The sequence below is a fragment of the Ips typographus genome, linkage group LG2 (genome assembly GCF_016097725.1).
Source record: "Ips typographus isolate SLU linkage group LG2, UJ_Ityp_2.0, whole genome shotgun sequence".
In the NCBI taxonomy this organism is placed as follows: Eukaryota; Metazoa; Arthropoda; class Insecta; order Coleoptera; family Curculionidae; genus Ips; species Ips typographus.
Genome location: NC_138423.1, coordinates 5,439,267 through 5,454,114, shown reverse-complemented (window position 1 = coordinate 5,454,114; position 14,848 = coordinate 5,439,267). Strand labels below are relative to the sequence as shown.

Below are 14,848 nucleotides of genomic sequence, written 5' to 3'. Positions count from 1 at the left end.
ATCCGGCAGCATATACATATTTGATATTTAACCGTCTAAACGACGCGTCTCGCCCCTTTGCGGATATAAAAAGTAAACAAAAAAAATCCTAATTCGAACGTCAATATACTGGGGTTGGAAGAAAACCCCCATTTATGTACGAAAAACAATAATAAGCGTGTTTTTTAGTGCGGAAGCGCGCGTGTATTTAAATTAGTGGAATCCAGAGCAGTCGCACATATGACAACAGGCTGTTTCCAGCTTTATGAAAACGGAAACATCGGGCTCGTGCCGCTGAACTTGGTCCCCATTTGTCTGTCGCCCCTTTTTTTTTTTTTTTTTTGAACGCAGAAAGAGAAAAGGGGGATCTGGCTACGTTAAATTAGACGCATCTAAATGTAACATCTTTATAATTATGAGAATTTCTCTAAAATCATCTTTTTGAGAATTGTAGCAACAAAAATTAAAATTTCAGTTCAGAGTGAAGAAATTTTTGTTTTTCTTTGCCAATTAAGCAGCTCAGGAATATTTTTGTTAGTGAAAGTTTCACGCACTGTTTGATGCATTGCCAAACAATGCAGATGCATGCAGCGGAAATGATGAAACACACAAGATGAGTTTCTAAATACATTCTAAGTGAAAAAAATTGTCAGTGATTTATTACTAAAAGTTAGTTCATATACTGGGGCACCTTGTACATTTTCGAAAAAAGTTTCAAACAGGCTTTATATAGTTTGAGACAATTTGCCAGTAAAACCAAAAAATACAGAAAATCTCGAAAAATATCTCGAACAATTATATGTTATAATACTTTCTGATGAGTTGATAGATCTTTTTCTTCTGATTCTTAAAAATAAGTGAATAATAATATAATAAGTGAACATTTGGTTTAAAAATAATGATTTTATTGTTTTTTGAAAATCACAGTTGTCATGAATAATCAAAGAGACTAAATGTCGTTAATATTCAATTTGATGTTCTATCCAGTGTGCAAAGCAAATTGGCAATCACGATAACGTTGTTTATCAAAACAATATAGTGACCAACTGTCAAATAACGTTATCGTGACATTCGCTTTCTTATTAATGACAGAAAATATCAACTTGAAAAGTCTGTAAATTACATTTAAACAGTTGGGAAAGCTGAAATTGTACAAGCACATCTTCTGATCGTGACTATTTAAATTTGCAGCTGGCAACACTGTTAAATTAATTTGACGTCTGTCAACCACAGTCATGTGACCAGGAAAATGTCATATTTACCGTTGAAAAATCTGTAAATTACATTTAAACGGTTGGGAAACCTGAAATTGTGAAAACACGTCCCGTCTGATTGTAACAATTTAAATTTGCAGTTGGAAACACTGTTAAGTTAAACTGGCATCTGTCAACAATAGTCATGTGACCAGGAAAATGTCATTTTTACCTTTGGAAAGTTTGTAAATTACATTTAAGCAGTTGGGAAAACTGAAATTGTAAAAGCACGTCTTTTGCTCGTGACAATTTAATTTTGTTGCTGGCAACACTGTTAAATTAATTTGACGTCTGTCAACAACAGTCATGTGACCCAGAAAATGTCATCTTTAACCTTGAAAAGTCTGTAAATTACATTTAAACAGTTGGGAAACCTGAAATTGTACAAGCACGTCTTTTGATCGTGACAATTTAAATTTGTAGCTGGCAACACTGTTAAATTAATTTGACGTCTGTCAACGACAGTCATGTGACCAGGGAAATGTCATTTTTACTCTTGAAAAGTCTGTAAATTACGTTTAAACAGTTGGAAAACCTGAAATTGTGGAAACACGTCCCGTCTGATTGTAACAATTTAAATTTGCAGTTGGAAACACTGTTACATTAATTTGACGTCTGTCAAAAACAGTCATGTGACCAGGAAAATGTCACCTTTACCTTTGGAAAGTTTGTAAATTACATTTAAACAGTTGGGAAAGCTGAAATTGTAAAAGCACGTCTTCTACTCGTGACAATTTAATTTTGTTGCTGGCAACACTGTTAAGTTAATTTGACGTCTGTCAACCACAGTCATATGACCAGGAAAATGTCATTTTTACCCTTGAAAAATCTGTAAATTACATTTAAACGGTTGGGAAAGCTGAAATTGTACAAGCACGTCTTTTGATCGTGGAACAATTTAAATTTGTAGCTGGCAACACTGTTAAATTAATTTGACGTCTGTCAACAACAGTCATGTGACCAAAAAAATGTCATCTTTACTCTTGAACAGTCTGTAAAAGTTACATTTAAACAGTTGGGAAAGCTGAAATTGTAAAAGCACGTCTTCTGATCGTGACAATTTAAATTTGTTGCTGGCAACACCGTCAAGTCAATTTGACGTCTGTCAACAACAGTCATGTGACCCAGAAAATGTCTTTTTTAACCTTGAAACCATCACGTGATCATGACAATTTAAATTCCCAGCTGGTAACACTGTAAAGTTAAATTAACACCTGTCAACAAATCAAAAAATCATCAAAATCTATGACAATTGTGATATTAAAACACAATAAAATCACAAATTTTATATAATTCGAAAACGGCTAAACCAAGTGTCGACTTTATCTATATTTTGGGAATCAGAAGAAAAAAGCCTATCAACTTATCAGAACATATACAGAGCGTTCCATTAAACATTTATCAACTTCGTATTTTTTTCACCTTTGCCATGATCGTTATCTTATTCAATAAAATATTTTTATCAAAATAAATATTTTTTTCTTGTTTTTTTATCAAAATATTTTAATTCAAACTTTTTGTTAGTGACTTTCAGTGGCGTCCTGAGAAATCCTTACCGTCTTACAAATAAAATTTAAAAAAAAACTTACATGCCACTGACATTTTTACTAAAATGTTATCTACTTAGTTCATAAAGAAAAAGAAATTGTTAAAAATCATTATTAGTGAAATTTTTACAACTTTTAATAAGAATGAGGTTCTTATATGTAGATTAGAAAATGCTCAGTTTTTAGGTTCATTTTTCCAAACGGTTATTGTATCTTTTTTGCAATTTTATGGTTCTAGAAAGGAAAATTGTGTTGTTTATGATTAATGTGATTTTTTTAGAATTCTCATTTTATTAAATTTGGTTGTTTGGTTTGTTGGTACTCCCTGATCAGGGCAAAACGATTGTTAGAATTAGTTTATTGGAGCCTTTTAAAAGAAAGATTTTTTAAATTGTCTTCCTTAAAAGTAAATAAAATAGGCTATATACAAACAATCCAGAATTTTTACCCAAAAAATGTGCATATCAAAGACATAATATAAAATCAACATACCTTATTTAATTTACTTTTAAAAATTCTTCAAAACCTAAAACAGAATGCCACTGCATAATATTAAATGAATCAAAAACCAGTTTAAACACAAGGCCCGTTTTTTCGATAAAGTGCCGCTTGTGGAAAGGCACGTTTTAACTCCAAATATAAATGAAAGATTATAAATAAAACTCGTCCTTACCCAATATATTATATAGGACGGGCCCCACCGCGTTTTTCGGGGCTCCGCGTGTTTATTTTAATGAGGGGACATGTTTCGTTTATTTCCCTCAATCTTCCGTTTTCGAGTTTTATAACCCCAAAGAAGCGACGACTGGTTCTTCAAGGACGCAAGGCGTCTGGGATGAAATTAAAATGTTATTATTATGTAGAAAAAGATATTTTTGTGTATAGTCTTTGTCTTTTGGTTGCCATTTGCATGAGCTTTCCGACGCTCGCCTTTGTCTCTGGCTTTGTGGAAAAATGGAAATGCCGGATTTGCTTTTCTTTCTTTTCGAATACATTATGGATAATTGGAATAATCAAATTGGATTAACTTTAAAAAATATCAAGTTTTCTTTGTTTCGGTTAGCCAAGATCGAAATATTACATACTCAGGTGGAAAGTGTTTGATTTCTGTCGAGAGATTAGGTAGTTTGCCGAGACGAAGTCGAGGTGAACTTTATCTCGAGACAGAAATTAAACTTTCTACCGTGGTTTGTATACTATTTTATTTTCAACCATGTATCAAAATCTCATCGAATTTTTAACAAATCATTCAGTTGAAATGTTGATTGCTAATAATTTCCAACAATAAGGTAGTATATGTGCACGAGTAGTTATGACTTCAACGTTATAGTCGCTAAAACCAAAAAAATTACAGAGATATGGTATTTTCCAAATTTGGATGCAATTTCCGTCGAATGTACCTGAAATGGTTTAGAGTTAGGGACATTTTGGAAGAGACCAAATGACTTGAAACAGATCATAATATTTTGTTGTTTTATACAGTACTTTGAAGACTAGAGAATATTTTGTCGGTCAAAAATGTTCAAAAAATAAAAATTGTATTATTTTTTATTTAAGTGAAGTTTCCTGGATAGGGTTTTACAATTCAATTTGGTATTTTCGTTTTTTGAAAAAAAAAATTATAAAGGAGCTTTTAAATGTCTAATTTCCTTGACTATTGTATATGTAAAACTAAAACTTCAGAACCTTAGTAAAAATATTGTCCTTCAAACTAAAATACGCCTTACACAAAATAGGCCCTATTATGAAGCGATTATAAGTTTGTGAATTGTCCCCAAAGCAGTCGTGAGGTTCTATATAAAAGGATGAAAAACGCCGAGCAATAACCCAAAGTATTTCCTTTCCTCTCAGTTCTATACCGCAACAAATTGTTCGAGGACAATCCAGATATGAGCCACACGTAATACGATATACTTATATGCGGTCAGGTAGGACGGGACATTGTGAATCGTTCCGAAAACGTGTACTGATGACGAAGACAAATAGCGCCCATATTTATGTCATTGTCGTCGTTGCATCCTTTTGTCCTTCCCAAAATTTGCTAGGGATTACGCCAGGTAGCGGATTCCTTACCTAAAATTGTGCAGATGCACCCAGTCAACAGATTAGACAAGATTTTGTGGGGAGGACAAAAATGTCACTTTCGTAACCAAAATCCTAAAATAAAAAGCGGTAATGAAGCGAACAAATCCTATTTATTTGGATGTCTGCATTATACGGATTATGTTTTACTCTGGAGTTTACGTGTTCACGGAAAACGAAAACGCTGGCTTATTTTTAGAGGAAAGTTCTACATTGTGCACGATGCTGCGTCAGCTGTATTTGTTAGTGTCAAGGTAATTTAACCGGTCGTCATAAATAGACGTTATGTCTAGGCACGTGCATCTTACTTTCACCCCAAAACGGAACACCCAACCAGCTGGGATGTTGACAGGAACACATTCTAACCGCGACCTGTTTAATTTAAATAGACGATTTTGGTTTATCGTCCAGACTGAAGTGAAACATCATCCAGAAGCCAGACTGCTGGACTACATTTCAGAGTAAATACAACGTGTAATACTCAAGAATGTTACAATTTATGTTTTTATTTTGTATAAGATAAAACGTTCCAAACAGAAGCAGCAATATCGTTGGGTACAATTATAAGAAAAACCATTTAGCTTTCGATCACATAGTGTGAGAACATATATTCATTGATCAATTGGTTGAGTGTTATCGATTGATTCTTCTGAAGTTTTTGTACCACTGATATAGTTCAAATGAAAAATCGGTACTTAATATTATAATGAAAACAAAAGTTTAGAAAGTCTTACTCTTCTCAATTTTTTTTTTAAGGGTCCTAAATCTAAAATCTTTACCAGAAGCATCTTCAGATGTCATAAAACTTCCGATAGTTTCTTTAAATTTTTAGACTCCTCCAAATTGTTTAGGAAATGTTTACAGTTGTCCTAAATTGCCAGAGGCCTGTAGTGTCAATTTTGCCCTCTAAAAACTGTTGAAAACCTTTCAAAAGCTGCCAGAGTTTTTCAAATTATCAGAGACCTAGAAATAATTTGGAAAATGTCAGAGGCCTCTAAACAGTACTAAAAATCTCCCAAATACTGCTCTAAACCTTTGAAGAAGCAGAAGCTGAGGCATCTTTTGAGATCATAAACCTTCCGATAGTTTCTTTAAATTTTTAGACTCGTCCAAATTGTTTAGGAAATGTTTAGGACTCTTAAAAATCGCCAGAGGCTTTTAGAGTTGTCCTAAATTGCCAGAGGCCTGTAGTGTTCAATTTTGCCCTCTAAATACTGTTGAAAACCTTTCAAAAGCTGCCAGAGTTTTTCAAATTGTCAGAAACCTAGAAATAATTTGGAAAATGTCAGAGGCCTCTAAACAGTACTAAAAATCTCCCAAATACTGCTCTAAACCTTTGAAGAAGCAGAAGCTGAGGCATCTTTTGAGATCATAAACCTTCCGATAGTTTCTTTAAATTTTTAGACTCCTCCAAATTGTTTAGGACTCTGTTAGGGCCTGTAGTGTTCAATTTTGCCCTCTAAATACTGTTGAAAACCTTTCAAAAGCCCTTCCTCCTCCTCCTCCTCCCAAATACTGCTCTAAACCTTCGAAGAGTCCAAACGTGGCAGCTTTTGGTACAAGTGTCCGAAATTTTTTTGTTTAACTTAAGTGATACTAAAAACCTTTCCAAAAGTGCTATTATTAAACAAACTACATCTACCAGAAACTCTTAAGTTCATTAATTAACTTATTGTAACGTTCAAAACACATATTTTGAATATTTGTTAAAAGCTGTTTCAAACAAACTCCATGGAGTTAAATTTAGACTTTGTATAGTTTGTCGACATTGCTCAATGTATGTCAACGCACAAGTTAATAACGAGAAAATCATTTAAGATTAAACTGACATTGTAGATTAACTAGAGACAATACACGTATAAAAGTGAATTAACAAATTTCTGTAATAAATAACAAAAAAAATACAAGATCCTGACGCATACTTTCTTATTCAAATCTGACAAACTGTTACTAGAAGAAATTGTTCATCCATTTATAGCCGCACCTTAATTATCCAACGAAAACCAAAACTAAACTAAAGCCCGGCGTAATATTTTCGATTCCACCGAGAAAGAACATAAATATTTATACACAGAAATTCTATTTTTGGTTAGTGGTCGTAAACACCAAACCCGCCTCTAGTTCAGTTCAACCTTTTATATTACGCCCGCACAGGTTGAATTAAATATGCAGAGTTGCACCTCTTTGCTTGCAAAAATTGATCTCAACTTAACCAAAATTCTGGATCAATACAGGATGGATTTAAAAGTTAGAATTTTTAAGATTTTTATCACAAAACTGCAGTTCAAAAGAATATTATTTGTGTTACTCATAGAAATGGAAAATCATCAGGAATTTCGTAGTAAATGCCAACAGGATTTAAGGAATTTTAGGAGAATTTAGGAAACTGATGAAGAAAAGACTGAGCTCATCAAAAGCAACATTTTAATGGAATTTGAATTATTTAGAAATTATAAAATGCCACTGCACACTATAAGTAGTCGTTTGACAGCCAAATTTGACAGTTCTGACGTGAAGAGACACTTTTATACTTTGCTTGCATCACGTGACAACTGTCATAAGTGGCAGTGTCATAAGGACCTGAGTGACCTCAAGGTATATAATGCCAAATAGATTTGTTCCTTTGAGAACTATTATTGGATTAGTAATTTTGCGTCACCATTGCGAATTTTGTCACCTGACAGTTGACATAAAAAACATATCAAAATGCCTGTTAATACTGTTAAATTTCATTCTATGGAGCTATAAATACAATTTTCTATACGACTTATCAAAGAAATAACACCACATCTCCATATTCCAATTGTAGGTACGTTAGTGTCACTTTACAAACGTCAAATGGAAGGCTCTATTGAGATGTAAATACAACAGCTGAATCAGTTTCAAAAATTATAACAATTGTGATCTGAGCATAAGCCATGCTGTAGAGGGTTATTAACTGTCATGACTGTCAAATTTAAATTTTTTTATAACATCCTAATCTGTGATTTAACTTTACAACTGTCAATAGCAATTTAAGGCACGATTCATCAAAGTGATGCGACTATTTGACATTTTACCGTTTTGACGGCACTGTTTAATGAGTTTTGACAGCTGTCAGGTGACTATCAGCCCGTCATTAAAGCTAGTTTAGTTCAGTACGTCAAAGTGGTGGCCCAGTCTTCTTGACGTTGCCAAATTGACTGAATCAAGAATTTTGGCTTTGGCAACGTTGATTTGAATGTAATTTTCAAATTTTTCCACGGAAAAGGTGTTTTACAGTTTGACAACTGACATTGTTTTGCTTTGCAAAGGTTTCGCAACCGACAATTGAAAAAACGCGTTAGAGAATATATTCGGTATACTACTGACAATTTAACAAAGAAAATTCTGAGAACATTTTTGTAAAAGAAAATTTTGTATAATTTACCGTTTTCCGTAAATTCTTCATGAACAAAATTACGTTATTGGGTCATTTAATGGTAAATTAAGAAGACCATCAAGATTCTGCTTCAGATTCGTGTGTATCTTCAGAACAGTTTTGGTTTTGATTATGCTTGTAGTTTTTTGCCAAATATCCTGTTTTGACATAATAGACATCTTTGCAGATTCTAGGTGTACTATCTAGATCTTTTTTGTATAGGGATGTGTTACATTTTTTACACAGGATCGTAGGTATATTTAAAGATATCGGCGTAAATCCGAGAATAGGCCAGACGTGCCAAAGCCAATTTGTGCTACTTCTCTGTATGTGAAGAATGAAAACACTGAGATAGACGTCGATATGATAGTAAATTAAGGAGATCATCAAAATACTGTGTATACTGCAATAACAAAGAAAATTTGCTTTTAGGAACAAAAATATAGATAAATCTTCATGTAAACAACTTTTTGCCCAGCATTAAAACAATATGCTTTCAGATTCTAGGCGTACATATCTCTCTGATCTTTTCTGTGTAGGGATGAGTTAAATTTTATAACTTTTTTTTCTACAAGACCGTATATCTAAAGATATCGGCGTAAATCCGAAAATAGGCCAAAGGCTTAGCCCAACAATCGATAAAATCAGAACGAAGTCCGTCGCCAGCGGAGCTCTGCCGTAAAATCGCTTCAGTTCGGCTCGAAGGGCCCCCAATACGTTTACCCTAACGGCATCGGGCCTTAACTGCGACTGTTGGGTTTATGCTTCATATAGATATGAAATTTCTGGGCGTATACCATATATAGGGCGTGGTCTTTTCCAACAAGTGAATTTTATTTATGATCCCGAAGGACCGCCTAGCTGTCATAACCGGTGTCGTGGCTGGTCCTCGACCCGGTCGTTTATCATATTCTGCGCCTGCTCTGGGGGGCCCCTACATATTTTCCCACTCCTTTCATATCTCATTTAATAATATCTGGCCTATGTAAGTCGGGCTCCCACCCCGGCCGCTTAGAATCGCGCGATGTATACGAACGAGCAGACGTGCCTGCTCCTCCGTCGCCTTTTTGCCCGTTTTCTTTATTCCGGCGTTTTGGTTTCAGATGGCCTCGTCGTCGACCAGGATTTGCCCGAGGTGCTCATGTGTCAACGATGCCAAGAACAGTTCACGGAGTTGCAGGAATATTTAACGCATAAAGCCGAGTGCGACAAAAAGGCGCTTAAACACGGAGACCCCGCGCATTCCGATCCGGAAGATATGGTTGTGTCGGAGGACGACGAAGATGAAGAAGAACCGGGCGGAAAGCGACTCGAAAGAATGCGACGCCACCGTCAAGACGCTGCTAATAATAACAGCGTCGACGAGAGCTCACCTGAAGAAGCAAATCGAGTCGGTTTTCCACTACCTGTACCTCCAGCAGCACCTGGACATGTCACTTTAGAAGCCTTACAAAACACGAAAGTTGCAGTTGCGCAGTTTGCTGCAACGGCAATGGCCAACAACACCGACAACCAGGCTGCTTTACAGGAATTAGCAGTACTGCAATCCACCTTATTCACACTACAGCACCAACAAGTACTGCAACTACAGCTAATCAACCAGTTACAGCAACAACTCCAATTAGACAGAATTAAAGAGGATGAACAATGCGGATCACCACCACCTTCAGACATCGAGGCTGAACCTTCTCCAGTATCTCCAAGTCCTCCACAAGTTAAAATGGAGTCGCGTGAACCATCCCCAGTTTCAATACCTCCATCAGCTGTAGAACCACCAACGAGGACACCACCAGCTTCGCCTCATCATATTCAACCTGAAATTAATCACTCAGCAAATCTACCTCTACAGATGCAACCTCCTATGTGTTCTATATCATCTTCGTTAGCATCAACCATAATCACTCATAGTAACGATCCTCCTATGCTAGAAGAACCAAACACTTTAGAAATGCTTCAAAAGAGAGCGCAAGAAGTCTTAGATAACGCCAGTCAAGGTTTGCTAGCCACTAATCTGGCAGATGAACTAGCTTTTAGGAAAAGTAAAGGTTCAATGTCTCCATATGACTCTAAAGGTAGAAACGAACCTTTTTTTAAGCACCGATGCAGATATTGCGGGAAAGTCTTCGGGTCTGATTCCGCTCTTCAAATCCATATCCGGTCTCATACAGGAGAACGACCATACAAGTGCAATGTTTGTGGTAGCAGATTTACCACAAAAGGTAACTTGAAAGTGCATTTCCAGAGACACAGTGCAAAGTTTCCACATATCAAAATGAACCCCAATCCAGTTCCTGAGCATCTCGATAAGTATCATCCACCGTTACTAGCTCAGTTAGGTCACCAACCCTCACTTTCACCGGGTGGACCACCTCATCCTCCTCATCTAGGATTTCCAGGCGGTCCAAGTCCATTTCCACCCACATCTTTACCGCTTTATCGACCTTCAATTCCACCACCACCTGAATTGATCAGCAGTAGATTACAGGCCTCGCCACACAGGATGTTTCCTCCCCATCCACTATTTATTAAACGAGAAGAGCAGGAAGGACCTGCCGATTTAAGAAAACCTCATAGAAGCCCTTCCCCTCCCCCTCGTGATGTGAAGCCTGAGCGTGAGAAAGATGAAAGAAAACCACCTACTGATGAGGAAAAGAGCGATATAAGAGCTATTACTCCTAAGCAAGAACCGAGTGACAACGATCACGAACCAGAAAGGTACAACTCTCCACAGGTTTTTGAAGAATGCAGCAATGAAAGTAGGTTTACTAACGATGAAGCAGAACCGAGAAGTCCCGACAACCGATCTGAAATGCAAGACGAGCCTGAAAATTTATCAAGCAGTAGAAGCAACGTGATGACCACACCTTTGAGTATAGCGACAGGACAAAGACTTCCAGCTAACTTTTCTTTCGGACACCAAAGCTCACCACCAAGCAGTACTTCGTCAGGCAGTTTAGGACATTTTCCTACCACACCTTTACATGATATAACCAAGGATCCGGCAATATACACTAACTTACTTCCAAGACCTGGCAGTAATGATAATTCCTGGGAAAGTCTGATCGAAGTGACCAAAACCTCAGAAACCAGCAAATTGCAACAACTTGTCGACAACATCGAACATAAATTAACCGATCCAAATCAGTGCGTGATATGCCACAGGGTGTTGTCATGTAAAAGCGCCTTGCAGATGCACTATCGGACTCACACTGGGGAACGACCGTTTAAATGTAAAATATGCGGGCGAGCATTTACAACGAAAGGAAATTTAAAAACTCACATGGGGGTTCACCGAGCTAAACCTCCAATGAGAGTTTTGCATCAATGTCCAGTTTGTCACAAGAAGTTCACAAACGCTTTGGTGCTCCAACAACATATCCGTCTTCACACCGGAGAGCCGACTGATTTAACTCCGGAACAAATCCAAGCGGCCGAAGTGAAAGACTTTCCATCTCCAGGCGCATTTCCAAGCATGCACCCGTTTCTCAGTCAGGGATTTCCAGTTCCGGGGTTATCACCCATAGGCAATCCCGGAATGCCTTTTCATATGAAATTTGACAAGGACGGTCGATCCGAACACGAAAGCATGGATGACGAGGACGAGGACGACGATAATATGAGCAGCACCACGGATAATCAGAATATGCCTGCGTTTTCGGCGTCGCCCTCTAGCGGCCATAACCATATCAATCCAAACGCGTCCAATGATTTGAATTGTTCTACAGAAGATCTCACTTGCAACAGGGCAATGTCACCTCAACCTAATCTTCAAAATGGAGAGAAGAGCCCTAGTCGATCTGTTACCAGTAGAGAAAGTGCGGAGGTGCACTCACCACACCCTCACAGTAGAATTACTTCAACACCCGTCCAGGTAAGTCTTTTAATGCAATTTTTTTGTTTTTAATAATAATTATGGTAGTTGTGATCAGACAAGTTTTTGTCATTTCTTCTGTTATACAATCTATGAGAATTATTTTTTTGCTTTTTTCTTTATATTGTAATTTATTTTTATTAGTTTCAAAGTGAATTTTAAATCCTCATGAATCAAAATAAGAAAATAGTATAGCGCTGACTGTACCAAACTTTTGTAGAATTTTTTTAGGTTATGGGATAGTAAATTTAATGAGAATTCCAAAAATGTGCTTAAAAGAGTCATCATCTCACTCCGAGTGAGTTTCACATTCGATTTTGTCTCTGACTGTGCTTTCAAACTGTGTTTCTGTCAGTTCAAACTTTGACGCCGCTTTTCTCACTGACTGTACCAAATGTTGTAGTGTTTTTTCTGGTTATTGGATAGGAAATTTAATGAGGATTGTACCACTGATATAGTTCAAATGAAAAATCGGTACTTAATATTATAATGAAAACAAAAGTTTAGAAAGTCTTACTCTTCTCAATTTTTTTTTAAGGGTCCTAAATCTAAAATCTTTACCAGAAGCATCTTCAGATGTCATAAACCTTCCGCTAGTTTCTTTAAATTTTTAGACTCCTAAGTTGTTTAGGAAATGTTTAGGACTCTTAAAACTCGCCAGAGGCTTTTACAGTTGTCCTAAATTGCCAGAGGTCTGTAGTGTCAATTTTGCCCTCTAAATACTGTTGAAAACCTCTCAAAAGCTGCCAGAGTTTTTCAAATTGTCAAAAACCTTGAAATAATTTGGAAAATGTCAGAGGCCTCTAAACAGTACTAAAAATCTCCCAAATACTGCTCTAAACCTTTGAAGAAGCAGAAGCTGAGGCATCTTTTGAGATCATAAACCTTCCGATAGTTTCTTTAAATTTTTAGACTCCTCCAAATTGTTTAGGAAATGTTTAGGACTCTTAAAAATCGCCAGAGGCTTTTACAGTTGTCCTAAATTGCCAGAGGCCTGTAGTGTTCAATTTTGCCCTCTAAATACTGTTGAAAACCTCTCAAAAGCTGCCAGAGTTTTTCAAATTGTCAGAAACTTAGAAATAATTTGGAAAATGTCAGAGACCTCTAAACAGTACTAAAAATCTCCCAAATACTGCTCTAAACCTTTGAAGAAGCAGAAGCTGAGGCATCTTTTGAGATCATAAACCTTCCGATAGTTTCTTTAAATTTTTAGACTCCTCCAAATTGTTTAGGAAATGTTTAGGACTCTGTTAGGGCCTGTAGTGTTCAATTTTGCCCTCTAAATACTGTTGAAAACCTTTCAAAAGCCCTTCCTCCTCCTCCTCCTCCCAAATACTGCTCTAAACCTTCGAAGAGTCCAAACGTGGCAGCTTTTGGTACAAGTGTCCGAATTTTTTTGTTTAACTTAAGTGATACTAAAAACCTTTCCAAAAGTGCTATTATTAAACAAACTACATCTACCAGAAACTCTTAAGTTCATTAATTATCTTATTGTAACGTTCAAAACACATATTTTGAATATTTGTTAAAAGCTGTTTCAAAGAAACTCCATGGAGTTAAATTTAGACTTTGTATAGTTTGTCGACATTGCTCAATGTATGTCAACGCACAAGTTAATAACGAGAAAATCATTTAAGATTAAACTGACATTGTAGATTAACTAGAGACAATACACGTATAAAAGTGAATTAACAAATTTCTGTAATAAATAACAAAAAAAATACAAGATCCTGACGCATACTTTCTTATTCAAATCTGACAAACTGTTACTAGAAGAAATTGTTCATCCATTTATAGCCGCACCTTAATTATCCAACGAAAACCAAAACTTGTAAATTTAATGAGAATTCCAAAAATGTGCTTAAAAGAGTCATCATCTCACTCCGAGTGAGTTTCACATTCGATTTTGTCTCTGACTGTGCTTTCAAACTGTGTTTCTGTCAGTTCAAACTTTGACGCCGCTTTTCTCACTGACTGTACCAAATGTTGTAGTGTTTTTTCTGGTTATTGGATAGGAAATTTAATGAGGATTCCAAAAATGTTCTTAAAACTGTGATTTTCTCACTCCAAGTGAGTTTTACATTCGATTTTGTCTCTGACTGTCCTTTCAAACTGTGTTTCTGTCAGTTCAAACTTCGACGCCGCTTTTCTTCCTGACTGTAAAAAATGTTGTAGTGTTTTTTTCAGTTTATTAGATAGGAAATTTAATGAGGATTCCAAAAATGTGACTAAAACAGTCATTTTCTCACTCCAAGTGAGTTTTACATTTGATTTTGTCTCTGACTGTCCTTTTAAACTGTGTTTCTGTCAGTTCAAACTTTGACGCCGCTTTTCTCCTTGATTGTACTAAATTTTGTAGTGTTTGTTCAGGTTATTGGATAGGAAATTTAATGAGGATTCCAAAAATGTGACTAAAACAGTCATTTTCTCACTCCAAGTGAGTTGCACATCCGATTTTGTCTCTGACTGCCCTTTCAAACTGTGTTTCTGTCAGTTCAAACTTTGACGCCGCTTTTCTCACTGACTGTACCAAATTTTGTAGTGTCTTTTTAGGTTATTAGATAAGAAATTTAATGAGGATTCCAAAAATGTTCTTAAAACAGTCATTTTCTCACCCCAAATGAGTTGCACATTCGATTTTGTCTCTGACTGTCCTTTCAAACTGTGTTTTTGTCAGTTCAAACTTTGACGCCGCTTTTCTCACTGACTGTACCAA

General features: G+C 36.2%; 1 protein-coding gene across 6 annotated transcripts in view; it reads left to right on the top strand.

Annotated features, from left to right (window-relative positions):
• LOC145725279 (homeotic protein spalt-major-like) overlaps positions 1-14,848 on the top strand; it is a 149,539-nt gene that overhangs the window by 120,786 nt on the left and 13,905 nt on the right. For all 6 annotated transcript variants that reach the window (XM_081973973.1, XM_081973972.1, XM_081973975.1 and 3 more), the window contains exon 2: positions 9,365-12,132. In XM_081973973.1, coding sequence (XP_081830099.1) covers positions 9,365-12,132 — 2,768 coding nt within the window. The remainder of the gene's footprint in view (positions 1-9,364; positions 12,133-14,848) is intronic.